Below are 17908 nucleotides of genomic sequence, written 5' to 3'. Positions count from 1 at the left end.
GCAATACAAACGGCCAAAACGCAATACAAACAATCAAAACGCTGCAAACACACCAATGATGCAAACCCAAAAACGCATAAAACAAATGCAACAGAGAAATGCTGCAACAAAAAAACGATGCATTCACAGAAACGCTGCAAAACCAAAAACACACAAACCGACAAAACAAATGCAAAAGGGAAATGCTGCATACAAACCCCGAAACAACTGCAAAAGAGAGACGCTGCAAATTCACAGAAGTTCGCCAGGCCACTAGGGGGAGCTGACCATACGGAAGGGATTGATCTTTTATACCGACAGGAAATACCCAGGAGGGAGTTGCAAAGAAGACAGCGGGATAAGAAAGTTTTCAAACACTCGGAGAGGAGAATAAAAAGATATGTTTTCCCTTACGTCTTTTTTAAACACTCGGCCCTAGTCTCTTACAGTATTATCCAACAGCAGCAAATTTATGTAGCAAATATTACCGTGCGTCTGTCTAGCAGACCGTTGCTAGGGACGCCGATCAGAACAGCTCCCCCTAGTGGCCTGGCGACCTTCTGTGAATTTGCAGCGTCTCTCTCTTGCAGTTGTTTCGGGGTTTGTATGCAGCATTTCCCTTTTGCATTTGTTTTGTCGGTTTGTGCGTTTTTGCTTTTGCAGCATTTCTGTGAATGCATCATTTTTTTGTTGCAGCATTTCTCTGTTGCATTTGTTTTATGTGTTTTTGGGTTTGCATCATTCCTGTGTTTGCAGCATTTTGATCGTTTGTATTGCATTTTGGCCGTTTGTATTGCGTTTTTTGGTTTGCGGCACGTATGCCCTTGTCGGCCACCGTAGTTTTTAGTTAACTTCACATTTATTTTAAAAAATGCAGAAGTTCAGAGAGCAAAATAGCTGTATACTTTCCTCTGAAAAACTCCAAAGCTAAAGAGGAAGTTCAAGAACCATACCAAATACATCTGAAAATATAAAAGACACAGTACTTCTACAAGTCACCTCCAGCATTCATCTTATTAGGAACATGTGAAATCCTAAAATGAAAGTGGGTACAAGACTATACACAGTTTTAATTCACTATACTGATGATATGCCATCAACTTTTAAGAAGTGCTAACCTGCATTCTTCAAAATAAAAGCCCATGAATCGACTCAGACAGACAAATGTACGCCGATCGTCACATAACTTTGCGGCTCCTTGGCAGAGTAATAAAACTTGGAGGGATTCTGCAGTAGATTAAAACAAATGACAGTCTTAGCTGTATGGCTTGCTTTGCCGTGCATTTTGTGTCTCCACTTGCACAGTTGATATAAGTGAGCAAAGCTGCAGTGGATGTGAAAGCACTGCTATTAATGCCACACACTGGGTTGTTTAAGAGAACAGATGCTTTGACCACAGAAAAATGGACTAAGTAACACATTTTCCACTAAAATGACAGCCTGACTCACTGGAAAAGGTCTCTTTAATTCTGAAATCAAACATTAAAGTACCTTTAGTCACAACACAGGAAGGCATTTGCAGCTAGCGTCATCATTCTTCCAAAAGTAGAAATTCTGCCATGCAATTTGTGCTGTGGGCTTTGTATTTTGAGCTGCCGTTAAGTGCACTTAATGCACATTTGTTCATTTGCTGCATTAATATTCCCTTCCATAACTGAAGTGATTTCCATTGCCATATACTTTATATCACCATTCTTCCTCTCCTTTAGTGGCTCGGCTCCATTTTCTCCATTTTTCTCCGACTTATCCCAGATGTTAAATAACAGACTGTGTCTCAGTGGTCAGTCAGGAATTGTGAAGCAGTTTTCGTGGTCATTGGAATAATTTCCGTTCCTTTCTTGCATATTTTGTAGAGCAATAAATATTGCATTAAGATGTTATTGGGGGGAGGCATTTTTTTTTAACAGGCACCAAGTTTTTGGTTCATATTAATGGATATGGTGACTCATTAGCACCAAAACAGCTGCTGCGCACATTGTTAGCAAATCAAGCCTTCTGTTATTGCAGATGAAGTTGGGATTATTCAGCAGTCCCACCGTCTTCTAGAGTGAAGTCTTTAATAGCGTTTGTGAGCAAGCTGTTCGCCCGCTCCGATACATTACCGACACCCAATCCACTCCTGACCCCGTCTTATTTTTCACTGTAATGAAATTGATTAAATGTAATTGCATTTTAACAAATACAAATGATTAAACCCACTTCCTGCAGATAGCAAGCATTGCGGCCACCATCTTATTTTAATGATCCTCTATTACTATAATTTATGACGTTCGCCAAACCCGCAGCACTTCCTGTTGGTCAAAGAGGACATTTTTGAGAAGCCAAACCCTATATTTCACATTACCCAATTATAATTCCTCATAATTTTCCCCATGTCGGAAATTCCAGTCGGGGGGTGGGGGGTGGGGGTGGGGGAGAGTGTGAAAAATGAGTCCGGCAAGCGATTGTCTACATTGCGCAGTCCTTCAGGGGGAGAAAAACCGGATAAGAGAGAGGGAGTGGGAGATGAAGAGAGAGAGAGAGAAAGCGGGACAGAAGGAAAGAATTATGCAGCGTGGTATCATAGATATACTGTTGAGTGGGCTGTGGGAGAAGTGATATGGTGAATAAAGAAATAAAGACAGAGTGCTGAGGAGAATGGAGAGAGTCATAGCGAGAGGGTTAGGAGAGGCAGCGCTCCAGTACCTCATTAGGCAGAGGTCTATTTGTGAGCGGCCTACTGCGGGGTTGGATCGGCCGTCTTAACTCACAGGAGTGGTGCTCCAGGCTGCGGTCTCTCTATCTCTGCCCCCTTCTTCTTCTTCTTTTTTTTTTTTTTGCTTTGTTCTTCCCCCTACTTCTCTGCTCCGTTCCAACCACAGCTTGCGAAGGTTTTCAGGGTATTCTCCAGGAAGGTGGTCTTTTCACCTCACGCTGCCTGTGTGCAGGTTCATTTACAATTAAGTGCACACAACTCCGTGGATTTTTACACTCGCAAGCATATAGGAATGTCGGCATGTGGGAAGAGGGTCACTTTGTTGAGCTTGCAGCATCTAATAATTAGCTCGTTCATCGCTATAGTTTTGTGACAATCGCCGTCCATCTGTCTGTCTGTTAGCAACATTGCTCAAAAAGAGACTTCCAGATTTGGGTGAAATTTTCAGGAAGGGTCAGAAATGACACAAAGACCAAGTTATTAGATTTTGGAAGTGACGCGGCTTATAGTCTGGATCCACGGATTTGTTAAATATTTCTGTATCATTGCGAGATAGTCACTGTAACTATGACAGCAAGTGAACACTACGTCAGCTGCCTGCTGACGATCACATGATTGCGATCCTACTACAGATCAACCACTATGGACCACAAGTTTTTTAAAGATTTCATCTGTTGGAAATGATACAACTGAGCAGCCTTGGCAGAGTACTGCGCTCTCTGATTGGTTTTCTTATATGTGAAGACTGTGTCTGAGACAGTATGTGGCATGTACAGATTACTACTCAACATTTTCAATATTTCGAAAATATCGATCAAGTCTTGCGAGGTCGCATTGTCGTAGACATTCGCCATATTGAATTTCGGCCGGTACGCGGCCCCGATAAGAGCTTCGTAATTGTGGCTTCGTTATAACGGCTCACACGGCTTTATCGTTTGAAATAAGCAAATTTGGGGCCAATGTTTATATCTTACCATTGGTCAACTTAAACATACGGGTGTTTGCATATTTTATGTTAATTAGCAATCATAAACAAGTCACACGCGTTAAGCCAAGAATGTTCGGTTTCGGCTGTGTGTACGACTAAGCGGGAACGAGTATACTAAGTCCCGGCTTTTTAGGGGTTAATTCCATTGATTTTAAGAACGTTGATGATGCACATTTAGTAATTATAAAAACCTTTTTTTCTCTTGATCATGTTATCAGCTGACTTTTAGACTGTTTGGTCACTGTAACTATGACAACAAGTGAACACTACATCAACTGCCTGCTGACGATCACATGATTGTGATCCTACTACAAATTGACCGTTGTGGACTTATCGGGACTCATCTGTCATAAACAATACAAGGAACAACTGATTAAATTGTAGGGGTGTTTCCGAGTCCCATCAATTCCTACCGCCTACTACATATTTAGGTCACACGATTCGATATCCATACATATGCATAACAATCCTCTCACTTGCACAATTGAATTTTAAAGATTCAAAATCTTTTCCATCTCCCCCAACAAATTCTACTTAAAGGCGGATAGGTGAGCAGCATGTGTCTGCGTTTTGTACCCTTTGGCCCGGAGCATATTCATATCTGCTCATGCATAAACATGTGAGCTGAAACTGCAGTATTAACTTAATTAATTCCACTGTTTAGCACCTAGCACTCACACATAACTTGTTTCTTTTTTGTCCCCGCTCCTCGCTGAAAGAGTTCTGACCTTCTGCAATCTTTACAGTACTTTCTGTCTTTGTTTGTTGCTGATTGGTGTTGAAGTTTAAGATTCCACGTGTCCTTTCAAATTAAATTGGTATTCAGGACATCGCAAGTTTGGGTTTGCCAAGCCAAAATTTGTAAATCTGACCCGTCTTTCCTTTTTTTTTTTTTTTTTTTTTTTTGCAGCTGGGGCTTCACAGTCTACACTGATAAACAACAATGGTGAGTACCCTGTAGAAGTTCTTCAGTTCAATTATTCATGATTGTGACTTTTACCCTTTCCACTTAAAATTTCTGTGAAACCGAAAGTATCAAGTGGCAGCGAGTGAAAAAGTTGAAGCTAAAGCACTTTGTAATGATCTAAGTGGGTTACTAATGGGAACATCAGAGCAGTAAAAATATATTAGTGCTGGTCACATGGCGAGGTGCTCCTGTGTAGTCGACTGTCGGGAGGTGAAACTGTACACAATCATTTTCTCATTTTACTTTAACCGCCATTTGTAGCTCCCTGAAACCCACTATGTTCTGTCACGCATGAAGAGCTTCTTTTTTCCAAGTCAACAATGCAGTTCTTGACGAACTTCACCCAGAAATGTTTCTGTCACTCCATTTCTGATAGCACAGCGAACATATTCCAATTTAGGTTATTTGAATAGGATCATTCTGAGTTAGAAAACTGTTGTCAGAACAGTCGGAAGGTCCTGACAAGTGTTAGAAACCACTCGATTCATTTCACTTACAAAACACTTCAGAAGGTGGTAAAAAGCCTCGACTTTCATTTATTAATATCTCGAATATTTTGTCTCATCTGCTGTACCACTAGATTGAATTCTTTTTTTATGCATGAACTTTGAGAATGTGAGACATCTTGAAACAAGCGAGACTTGTATGAAAGAATGGTTTTTAATAGTTTTTTATTGCGATCTGTGTTATTATTTAATATTATCGCTCCTAACCTTGATTCGGAATGTGCAAGAGTCCATTTTCAGCAAAAACATGTCACTAAATTCTTTTTTTCCCCCCGCTTTTTACCTGTTTTTAGGTGATGTTATGTGATTAATCCTGTTGCTAATAAGGATAATTGTAACATAGAGCTTGGAAGTGTGAACAAAAATGGAATATAAATTGTCATTAATTCATTTGTAGATTATTGTAGGTCGGATTGTTCCTGCTGATTTTTTCATCATCTAGTCTCTGTGAAAAAGATATTGAATTTCACTCTCTGTGATGTTTAATAGGTACTAAATGTCAAAAACTTTATTTGATGAGCGTTGGAGAAACCCTGAGAGAACTTTAATCCTAACTCCGACTTCTGTATTTGTACATATTCACAAAAATATTATTAAAAAAGAATCCCAGTTATTATTGACAAAGTGCTACCACCTGTTAAGTAACTTTTAATGTACACTGCAGTTCAAAAGTTTGGGGTCACCCAGGCAATTTCATTATTTTCATGAAAACTCACACTTTAATTCATCTGCTAACATAATTACCTCTGTACCCCTATGTAGATATTCTGTTAAAAATCAGCCCTATCCAGCTAGAATAGTCATTTATCACATTAACAATGTTGAGATTGTATTTCTGATTCATTTAATGTTATCGTCTTTGAAGAGAACTGCTTTTCTTTCAAAAATAAGATTATTTCTAACTCGAAACTTTTGAACGTTAGTGTATATTGGGTTCAAAAACATATAGGTTGATCTCTAAAGCATATACAAAAATGTGGCCATTCCAACAACATTAGATTATTGTCTGTGCAACAGAGTCGGCTAGGACAAAACGATTGTAATCACAGTTTGAACCTCCACACACATCAATTAATTCTGTTGTTATGCTCATATCTCTATATGCTAATGTCTATTATATGTTAGTATCATTTGGGGAAAAAAAGTTTAACTAGGTCTTTGTAGTTTTGTTTGCTACACATTTAAATTTTAAAAATTACTTCTGTGTGTTCAGTCGTATACGACACACCACATATCAAAATAAACAGCAAACCTATTACGCTTTCTGATTATGCTAGTTGTGTCTCTGTGTGCCCGGTTTTTTAAGGCTGACATTCAGACTTTAGATGAAAAATACAAACAAAATAGTGGATTTGCTTTTCATTGCATTCATTCAAAAACTGCAGTCAAAACACAAGTCACTTGTGTGCAAGTGGGCAGTGGCAATCTTTATCTTTTCAGGGCCTAGGGCAACGTGGCCAGTGAGGGCCCCTTATTAAGGGTCAATGGGGGGGCAAACATTTGCAAACTGTATGTGAGCGCTTCATTGAATAAAATACTGATATTTACACTACCGTTTTTAGTCGCCAGAAATGTCCATATTTTCAAAAGAAAAGCATTTTTTTTCAGTGAAGACAACATTAAATGACTCAGAAATACAGTGTAGTCATTGTTAATGTGGTAAATGACTATTCTATCTGGAAATGGCTGATTTTTAATGGAATATCTCCATAGGGGTACAGAGGAACATTTCCAGCAACCATCACTCCTGTGTTCTAATGCTACATTGTGTTAGCTAATGGTGTTGAAAGGCTCATTGATGATTAGAAAACCCTTGTGCAATTATGTTAGCACATGAATAAAAGTGTGAGTTTTCTTGGAACACATGAAATTATCTGGGTGACCCCAAACTTTTGAATGGTGTATTTTTCCTAATTATTAAGTCACCGTCATAATTCTGACTTTCCCAGATTCCAGATAACCTCCTTTATATTCACGATACATTTATTTCTTGATAGAATTTTAAATATCAATGTCTTCAAGGTCTTTCTGTAAACGTTTGAGCAGCTAAATAAAAAGAACAGCATCATATCAATATCACTTATTACATGATAAGTACCTTTAAATAATCTCCATACTTTAGCTCTATGAATTTGCCTTGATGGGCTTTCATAATTGCTATCTACAGCTAGATTACAGTACATTACATGACCACAATAGCTGTCATCAGATATAGCTGAAAACTATATAAAGTACAACCCTGAATAGGTGGCAGGCATTACTTAAACCATCATCCCAGGTTATTATTAACAGCACTAATCACTGCTGCCGAGGGGTTACTTTACTCATGCACATTTATATAATGACAGGGAACGGAGGCAAGAGCGCCTCTGCTGCTCTTACAGCGATCAGTGAAGTGTCCCTCTAGAAGAAACTCCGTCCGGTGCCGTGACTCACCAAATCCAGTCGCCTGTGTAAAATGGGTGTGAAAGTGACACGCTCTGGTGATGTGACTGAGCTTTCCCTCCTCAGGCATTTCTGCTGTGACAAGAGGGAGACGCAGGTCAGCTGGGTGACAGGCATCATCAGGATGACGGTAAGGTGGTGGAGAAATAAAACAAAAAAACAGGAAGTCTCTTAGCTTGATGAAGCTACTTAATGAGCAAACTCTTGGGAGGAGAGAACAAGAATGTGTACGAATGTGACACACACATTGCGGACGCATCCTCCTTATTCGGATGAAAAATACACTCGATTACCGACTGAATAAATCATCTTTTACAATCCGTATCTCAGAACAAGGAGATATTATAAATCATATCCACCCCCCACCCCCAAAATCATCCATTCCCATTGTGCTGTTAGGCAGATGAAATACGTAAACAGGGAGAGAAGTGTAAGGTTTTCGAGGTCACTCAGCAAAAACATAAATCACTTTATGTGGAAAAGCTGTGAGAATAAGGTCAAGGCGACTGTAACAATCACATTGTGGTACTTAGCCCCCAGATAGAGCTAAGTGTTGTTGCTGTCAGTGGCTGACACAGCACATATGACATAAATAATGCAAAGCAAAGCAAACACGGGGAGAACAGCTACGGATGTGTCATTATCTCAGTATTATTTTTCACTCTCATCTCCGTTGCTGCCGTCTTCATCTTTAAATAGCATTTTTTTTCCTCTCATTAGGCTAAACGTCTATTTTCTGCTCGTTTTCAAGCAAACGGCTAAAAGTTGAGTATCACACCGGAGTGAAATATCAAACTACAATTTCCCAGCTCTGTATTGTATGCTCAGCACATTTCTTCAGCACTCTCCTTGGCTTCTTTTTACGGGAGCCCGTCTGCAGCACAGTGTTGTTTATCACAGGTGCTTACTGTAAAAGCCTTTTAGTGCCTTAGTTTGGGTTAGCAAGTAAAAAGGGCAACACTGTCAGGGAGAGATTGATCTAAAGGGGAAGGCAATTTTTGTCGGTTGTTTTTAAGTGTTTCAAGGTGTTTATTTCAGTGGATTTTTTTTCTTTTATTCCTTCTTCTCTTTGGAGAAGCTCTTAGCTCCGCAGCAGCTAAATCTATAGGAGACTGGAGCCGGCTAAAAATATTAGGATTCTCCTCCCAAATCCACTAAATATCAGGATTGTCAGCTTCCAACACGGGGGCTTGTGGGAAGGACACAGGACTTGCGGGAAGGGCAGAGAGAAAGTGCAGATGAGAAAGTAGACAGAGAGCACTTCACTCTGTTCTTGATTTCCCTTCCCTTACCTGTTAGCGAGCATTGTGCTCCGACAGTTTCCATAGCAACTAGCGATGGAGGGCCTCATTCTGAGGTAAGGTGGTGGTGAGTGTTGGAGAGCTGGGGGAGGGTGTAAAGGTCCAAGGACAGGTCCTAGCAGTGATGAAATAAGGATTTGTTAAAGAGAGACAGTTCTATAGGTCTGGGGGTCACAGTGATATAAAAGGAGACATTGTTAAAGAGAAAGTTTAGCCAGAGATCAGGACTCTGTCGGACAGCTGTGATAGAACAGAGCATCATCGCTCTTTGACTTTCCCTCGTTTTTAAAGATGCTTGTTTTAAACTGGCTGAAAACCGTATTTTATACTTGCTCAGTAGTTATTTTAGAGCAGTTTCTACTTCATGCCACACTAATCTACTCTTCCTTCAACATCTGCAGAGGCCACCAACCTGCAGTCTTTGAAGAGAGGCAATTAAAGAATATGAACTAACCTTGTTGTCCTCATTTAATACCCATCACAAGTACGTTACCGTTCAGAAGTTTGGGGTCATTTAGAAATGTCCTTATTTTTGAAAGAAAATCTTTTTATTTCAATGACGATAACATGAAATGAATCAGAAATACACTCAAGGCATTGTTAATGTGGTAAATGACTATTCCAGCTTGAAACAGCTGATTTTTAATGGAATATCTCCATAGGAGTACAGAGGAACATTTCCAGCAACCATCACTCCTGTGTTCTAATGCTACATTGTGTTAGCTAATGGTGTTGAAAGGCTACCCAATGATTAGAAAACCCTTGTGCAATTATGTTAACACATGAATAAAAGTGAATTTTCATGGCAAACATGAAATTGTCTGGATGACCCCAAACTTTAGAATGGTGGCGTAGGTTTTTTTTCTCATTACTGCTGTTGGCTTTGTGTCTTCAGTACGGTTCTGACCTCTATTTGTGGACCTCAAAAGAAGACGAAAAATCGTCCAGAGGGGGAGCTTTGACAGAAAGCAGCAAGGTCCCACCGCACAACCACAATCCCAGCAAACTGGTGAGGACATCGGTAGTGATAGTAGTTTCCTTTGCTGATTATTTGTTAACATAAAAATTACATGTTATCAATCTGTCCATTCATGGGTAAGTTTAATTGATTAATATTGATTAATATTATACTTAAAGATATCTGAATAGCTGTTGATGTGTTTCATTGCCTTAGATCAAGAAAGGTTTTTAAAAAGCTTCACTTGGAACATCGGAATTTGCAGTTTGTTTATTTGATTACTCATGAAAGCGTCATGATTTTAATCTGGTGTCACAATGGTAGGAACAAGGATAATAAAGCTGAGGTTCAAGTGTGGTTTGTGATTGACTTGAATTCAGTTCCATGCCATATTTGCTCACAGCTGACGGACAGGAGGACTTCTCTTGGAGATGGAGACCAAAGGGCAATCAAGGATGCTGGTGTACGCCTCAAGGCCAGCACCTTAGCCATCTGCCCAAAGCCCAAGGACCTACTTCAGGCTCCAGAGGCCCCAAACAGGAGAGGCTCTATGGATATTTGCCTGCCTCAGCGGCTACCTTCCCCGTCTCTGTCCAGACATTTGCAGCCGATGCCGTTGCCTCCACCTCCTCACGGTGGCTGTAAGACTCTCGGCAAAAGACCCGTTCTCGGCGCAGAGGGTATGATGCCATCTAATCTGCTTAATGAATTAAACTCTGTGCTCAGCAAGACTGGCCGCAAGAACAATGACTGACAGGACGAGGAATAAAGAGGGAAGAAAGTTGCATATACGGTCAGTTTGAACAATAAACCGAAAGATGAGAAGACTGACTGATGAATTGCGTTCATGGGGGATGAACTCTGCTTCTGAACTCGGGTTTATAAAGAGATGCTGATGCACAAGGGGATGTTGAAAACAGGTGCAGGAGACAGTGGAGGTCATGTAGACCTCAGCTGGACATGGCGCTGACCCAAGCACTACAAAGCGTGATTTATAAGCCGCTCGTCTCGCAGACAGTCACAAAAATGTGTTCCACTGTCAAAGCCCGCTTCCAGGGAATATTTCAAACTGCTTAGTTCATTCTTTTATGTTTCCAGTTTTGTTGGAAAGCCCGTTTCTACTACATCTGAAAAGTATTATAGTTTTTTTTAACCTTCTATGCTGTGAAGCTAATCTTCTTTGTATCACTTCTGCTGCAAAGATTTCTTGATGTCGCTGCATATATGTAATAACATTCCCAGTATTTTAAAAAGTTTTGCCTCCAGAAAAGCTGTAAATGCTTTTAGGCACAGAACCCCAAGAAAATGATCCATGTTTGCATATCATCTGCAAAAAAGAGCAGGTTTAGGGTCATCTAGCTTGTAACGTTGGCTATAGGCTGAAAGGTTTCGTACAATATTAGCTTTTATGTGTTATTTATTTTCACTCCAGTATTCGCTACTGTACTGAAACTGTTAACATTAATATGTCTAAATATGTCAACTAGCAGTGTTTCTGAAGCAGATGATTCTGTGACGTACCACTTTAAACTTTGCACTGGCTGCCAACCGTTGTATTGTGCAGCAAATGTACAGCATAAATCTATAAATAAACATTAAAAACATGTTTTAACTTGGTATTTCACTTAATCATTATTAATTATTCCATAATGTCAATGTGATTTGCACTCTTATGTGAAGTGTTTCTTTCAAATTATTTTATGCTAAATGTTACCTGGCTACATTATAGCAAATTTATCTGTTAGCTTTTTGTGCATGCTAGGTAGTTAGCATGAAGAAATGTTTTTTTTATTTATTTATTTTACGAGCAGGAAACGACATTAAGACAACATCAAAACAAAGGAACTAAAAATGTAATAACGTAACGTAGTCAAAAATATTTTGATGTAGTCAAATATAGAAAATGATAAGAAAATAAAAAGAAATAGAAAGATAAATGGATTTATGTTCTACTAATGCAACAAAAGGAGCTAAAACGCAGGAGGTAAACCACTCAATCAAATGTTAAGGAAAACGGCAGAGTTAATATTCCAATTCGAAAATGGCTGAAGTTGGGTGACATTAACGATGAGCCTCGAAGTTCTAACAGTGATTTACCACCTGCCTGCAGATCTTTAGAAAGCTCAAATGCTCTTCCTAAAGAAGAATCCTAAAAGTGTCTGTATCCTTCAAAAGGATTAGAAATTACTTATGAACAAACATCAGTTTTTCAGAATCTCTCCGATGGATAGCTGAGGGCCGGAGTTGAGAGCAGTTTATGCTTCACTTGTTTGTCCATGAGTATACGGTCATAGATGCACAAATGTATAGTTACAGACGCCACGGACGTTTACCTCTAATTTATTCTACTTATTAGCATAAAGTAGTTTAATTTTTACTTCATGCAGTGCAGGGAGCGGAGGGAGCTTTCGATAGACGTCTAAACTAGCCATTGTTGAACTAAAACCAGGATAGATTCAGCAGCTTATTTCTCTCCTCAAATGCTGTCAAAAATACTTTTTGGTGAGCTGTTTTCGTAATAAAAGAGAAACCTTAATGTGTCCAAATGCCCTACCAGAACAATTCCCTATTTTGAGCGAACACAGTTGGTGTATCATTTTCTTAGCCCCAACCAATATGACACTCCCAAGTAGTGTTTTCCCCTGTAGCAGAATGATCATGAGGTGTAGTCAGACCATTCTACACGCACTAGAATGGTCTGGCTATGTGAGACACTGACATATGAGGACTCTGGTGATAGAGCTAATTAAGGGATGAGTGGTGTCCATCAAAAGTTACATTATTGTCATATATAGTTTGATTTGGAGGGAGGTTAAACAATACTGGCCCAAGAAGAGAACCCTGGAGAACGCCACATTTCACAGTGATCCATTGAGACTTTAACAATCAGGAGCAATGACACAACCTCTGTCTTCAAAACACAGCAGAAGGACTGCAGCAGATAATAACAAACACTTCTCAGGTCTGTCAAGAAACATTTTCTGGTCCTCGTTGTCAAAGACGGCACCAAAACTGATGTTTTACCAGAATCAGTATTCGGATGAATATTGCTGTCTGCCTGCATTACAGCCACCTCAGTGCTGTGACTTTATGTAAAACCAGAATCCATACAAAAAGCCCATTTAAATTCAAAAACTTATTTAGCTGATTCAAAAGAGCTTTCTCAGTATTACTGCCCTGCAAGAGCAAGTAAACATTTGCAGAGGAAAACAGAGGAAAAAAAAAAACAATCTCTCTGTCAACAAAATGAAGTATGCGCTCGAAAATTTTAGGCATCATTGCCACTCCACTGACACTTTCAATGTAGTTTAGCACAACCTGTATGTACTGTTGCATATAATGTGTAAAAAATATTGTTTGATGCATGCAGTATTTGTTACTGGCTCTGAGTGGGGAAAAAAAACATTCATAAAATGAGAAAGAATAACACTGATCTCTCATCCGTGTCACCGCTGTATCTTTTGTGCAGTGCAAATTAGAAATTTCTATCTTTGCCAAAAGCCCAAAAGCTCAGACTAAAAATTAACTTCGCTGTTTCCACAGAAATGCAGATGGTGGGAACAATGGGAATGCTAGAGGTGATGCTAAGCGTGTGAGTGTGTAACAGAAAATTGTCCTTTTTTTTTATAGCAAGGAAAGCACAACTACATCCAGATCCATCGGATAATTACACTTACTAAAGATGTAAAGTCATTATAGTACTCTGAGAATGAAGGAAGCCTTATACGATGATATCAAAAAGTGATAAACATCAGTGTTGTTTAATGATAATTACCGCCATTGCTTTCAGGTTTATTATGCATCATGATTGGATTTTTTTTTTTTCACTTCGGTTGCTGAAAGCTCTTTATCTGTGTTTTATTTCTATTTTAATTTTGCATCTGCTTGCTCCAGGTTTGTATATTACATTAATTTCGTTTTTTTTTTTTCCCCCACCAGGTAAATCTGCTCAGTATATCTAGGGATTTGATTTTCCATTGGGCAGATTTGCTTCGGTACACTCTCTTGTGTTCCTTGATATCATTTTGTATGATTTGAGAAATGAAGTCCTGGAAGCACAGAGCTACTTGAGCCCTGCTGAGGGATTTCAACGTGGAAAAAGGCTCAATCTTCTGCCTTTGACTTTCTTCATATGTAATTATGTCATTATTTTCTTCATAAATTCCATCAAGTTCCGCCTTCTCTCCAAGCGAAATGTAAAAATCAACTCCTCGTCTAACGCTCGTGTTGAATAATGTATAGCAGCTGGAAAATGCACACGTAGGCAATTGTCACAGGTTCCTCCATGAAAAATTTATGTCAACATTTTATTTTCATTATGCCTCAAACAGCAGCTGCTTGTCCTTTGTTTCATGTCCGTGTATTCTAATCATAGTGCTGCCACATTTTTGCATTCATAGTCGAAGCATTTCTTATTAAGGCTTTGTTTGCACTGTGGAAATATGTTTTTTTTCTCTCGCAACTGCATTAATTATAGCGATGCTCATAGCAATAGTAGAGTAGAGTCCCCTCACTCCAAGCAGGCAGCAGGAATACAGTAAGTCTATAGGTTCTGAAGTGTGATAATGTACTACAGTATATATGCCTCGGACTCATTTCTTCTGAACTAAACGCCTGTCTCCTTTTAAAAGCCATTATCACTCACTTGAGAGCAGTGAAGATAGCAGTTCCTTTAAAGTTCAGAACGAAAGTGCCTTCGAATTCACTTGTATTGGCTCCATCTCATCTTTACATCCCTCCTAACCTTCCTTGGACCGTTGTACGTATGTATATTTACCCCCGCTGTCCCCTGTGTCTGTATAACCCAGCATTTTTGCCGCCCCCTCTGAGGCCTATAGTGTCCGAAGGTCACCATATGGTGGAAGAGACTTCGGTGAAAAAGCCCTGCAGAGTCATGGGCAGGACCGAATGTGCTGACTTTGACCACATCGTTCTGTTGGGGTAACAGCTTGTGTGGATTTCGCCTGGTGTGGAGAGTAAGAGCATTTAGTAAACTGAAGTGTAAAGTGTGAGGTGCTAACAATTCAGTTGAGCGTGATTGAATTTGATTCAGTATCTAAAATGTTTTTTCTCATTCCACTCCATGTATTTGACTGCTGTCGTTCCTATTTTGCAGATTTATCTCTGACAGAACACACAATCTGTCATATTTTCTAAGGTCAACCTGCAAGGATAAAGCAATTCAACGCAACGCAGGGAGTAAGTGGAAACGTACTCTACCGTTCAAAAGTTTGGGGTCACCTCGAAATGTCCTTTTTTTTTTTTTTTTTAAAGAAAAGCTGTTTTTCTATTTTCAATGAAGATAACATTGACTCACCTCGACCTGAATTGAGTTTTAGACCAAGTAATGCCATATTAAGCTGATGCAACATTATATCAGCTCAACCCTTCAAAATAACATTTGTTAGTGTAAAGGGTTATCGGATTCAGTAAATCTGAGTGCTTATCTTGCGAACGGAGTAAAAGCAGAAGTAAGCATCTTCATATCTCAAGAGTTCACACGAGAAAAATGAACGCAGGGCATTTAAAGTAGTTTAAATAGGCAGAATAAATGCAATAAAAAACAACTGACAAGGACAAACATTTAAACAGGGAAGCAACTGAAATAGCTAAATGGATTGGACTGGATAGTGAGTTGAAAGGATAAGCGGTTAAAATGAAGTATTGGAAGCATCGACTCCTGAAATAATGAGTTCAACGTATAAACAACTAAAACTGTGAGTTGGGCTGGGCACGTTAATACGTGAATGCTCCATTAATGTGCTAACGACGCGCCCCGTTAACAAGGCAACTACGTCAACTGGTGCCTCTGAAGACATTCGGTCCTCTTGAAACTCTTGATGAGTCATAATTTTTTACTCCCTAAAATTGATATCAGTCCCCTGAAAAAATTCATGATCAGTTGAGCTCTAATATGCAAGTATAATTTCTAGGAGACAGGGTTATTAGGATGGATCCCCGGGCGATTATAAATGAAATTTTATGTCAATCTCTGCAATAGTTGACGTAGGTGTCCCGTTAACGTTAACGCCCAGCCCCAATAAAAACTTCCTGTTACTAAAAGTAATGGCCAAACTTCTGCCACTTCATATACACAAGCGTTCAAAAGTTTAGGGTCACCTAAAAATGTCCTTATTTTTTAAAGAAAAGCAGGTTGTTCATCATGTTTTGTAAATGTGAACATTTTCATAATGTACTTCTTTTTGCATGAAAACAAAGGGAAACATTTGGAGTTGTTTTTGTTTATAGGTTATTATTTTCTAATTTTACTGGTCCGGCCCACTTGAGATCAAATTGGGCTGAATGTGAACAACTGAACTAGAATGAGTTTGATACCCCTGTCTGAAGGTATTTAAGAGATCTTTTGTTGAAAAAAAATAGCATTAATGCATTTATGGACAACCTCAAAGACATAATGCCTCTTGTCTCAGCGGTTATGATAGCCGGCCGAGCAATCATTTCAAACCACTCAGCTCTCTTCGCTTCAGTAAAAAAAAAAAAAAAAAAAGAAAGTTTGCCTTCCGTAAAAAATTAAAGCACTACATGGGCATTTTAATGGGGAAAATTCAGCAATGCCAATGCAGTGCAAAAAGCTTCCAGTAGCATAACATCTGAGCTGCACAGTGCAGAAACGTAGCGGGGCTGAGATGCTGTGGCTTCAGACTGAGGCAGGGTTCAGTACTTTGCCAACTTGTCACACTCAGGATTAGTTTTCTTGGACAAACAAAAGCCTCTAAGAACTTTTTCGCCCAGTTTGCTTCACAGCTTCATGAGAAAAATAAACAACTGACCAGCCACAGCACTGAAACCAGCTGCTTTAATGTGTTGCAGCTCCGACCCACTGCTTCAGGAATATGGCATCTCTGTAGGTGTCTTACAGTGTCCGGTATTCGGATGTTCGCAGATTATCCAGTGGGTTTTGGTGTTTGTGGATCGGGCTTGTCCCAGTCCATCCTGTGGTTCCTTGCTCAGATTCCTGGAAGATTGTCGGCCGAGTCCATGCTTTTGGCTCTTGGTCGTGTTCCTCGAACCATTCCTGAGCAGTTTCTGTGGGGTAACAGGTCACATTGTCCAGCTGGTGAGGGTTGCTGCCATTCTGAATGTACATTGCCATGAGAATAAGACACAAGTGTTAACACAAGAAAAACTTGTAAATATGTGAATGAGCGCCTTGAGTTTTTTTCTTCGTCGAGAACCATGCCGTTGGTTTTGCAAATCTTGCATGTAAAGATGTATTTTTCAAACAATACAGTCAGTTACCAGCTTCATTTCTTCATCTCTGCACAACGTTAAAATGAAATCAGAAATTCTGGAATCCATCACAGTGAAGTCTGCTTTTATTTTTGCCAAGTCTCTTTGAATTTATGAGGCCATTTAATGCATTGCCAATGAGGAGACATTTCACTCTAGCCAAACTTTAGAGGCCATTATCTGATTTGTGCAACATTTAGAAGGGAGTGGAAACAAATGGCATGTTGGAGGTTGTGGGACGATATATCCAGCAATATAAAGCTCTTCCTTATGCACCCAGAAGCACACTACAGCTCAAAAGTTTAGAGTCACCTAGAAATGTCTTTTTTTAATGACATTAATTGAATCAGAAATACAGTTTACAGTTACAGACATTCTTAATGTGGGAAATGACTATTCTAGTCAGCGGATTTTTAATAGAATATCTATACTGGGCTAGTAAGGAACACTTCCAGCAACCATCATTCCTGTGTTCTAATGCTACATTGTGTTAGCTAACGGTGTTGGAAGGCTAATTGATGGTTAGAAAACCCTTGTGCAATTATGCTAGCACATGAATAAATGTGTGAGTTGCCATGGAAAACCTGCAATTGTGTGGATGAGCCCAAAGTTTTCAACGGTATTATATTCCAAATTTGATTCCTAGCAAAGAAGTTGAACTGTTACAGGCTTTTATATCCACAACATGGAGTTACAGTTTATTTTAACAGTGCGGAGTTGCTACTTTTACTTGCAGTCGGCGTCCAAATGTTTCTTCCACCTCCAAAAGTTAGATTTGAGTTATACAATGCTTGCATGCAGAGGTGTACAGTAGTACC

The 17908-nt window shown here is 39.4% G+C and overlaps 1 protein-coding gene across 2 annotated transcripts in view; it reads left to right on the top strand.

Annotated features, from left to right (window-relative positions):
• arap2 (ArfGAP with RhoGAP domain, ankyrin repeat and PH domain 2) overlaps positions 1-11451 on the top strand; it is a 221349-nt gene extending 209898 nt beyond the window's left edge. For both annotated transcript variants that reach the window (XM_051944258.1, XM_022200496.2), the window contains exons 30-33: positions 4573-4608; positions 7647-7710; positions 9777-9890; positions 10243-11451. In XM_051944258.1, coding sequence (XP_051800218.1) covers positions 4573-4608; positions 7647-7710; positions 9777-9890; positions 10243-10593 — 565 coding nt within the window. In that variant the 3' untranslated portion in view covers positions 10594-11451. The remainder of the gene's footprint in view (positions 1-4572; positions 4609-7646; positions 7711-9776; positions 9891-10242) is intronic.
• Positions 11452-17908: the final 6457 nt, after the last annotated feature.

Source organism: Acanthochromis polyacanthus, chromosome 23 (assembly GCF_021347895.1).
Source record: "Acanthochromis polyacanthus isolate Apoly-LR-REF ecotype Palm Island chromosome 23, KAUST_Apoly_ChrSc, whole genome shotgun sequence".
Taxonomy (NCBI): domain Eukaryota; kingdom Metazoa; phylum Chordata; class Actinopteri; family Pomacentridae; genus Acanthochromis; species Acanthochromis polyacanthus.
Note: the sequence above shows the minus strand (reverse complement) of the source record. Positions and strands in the feature narration are given on the sequence as shown.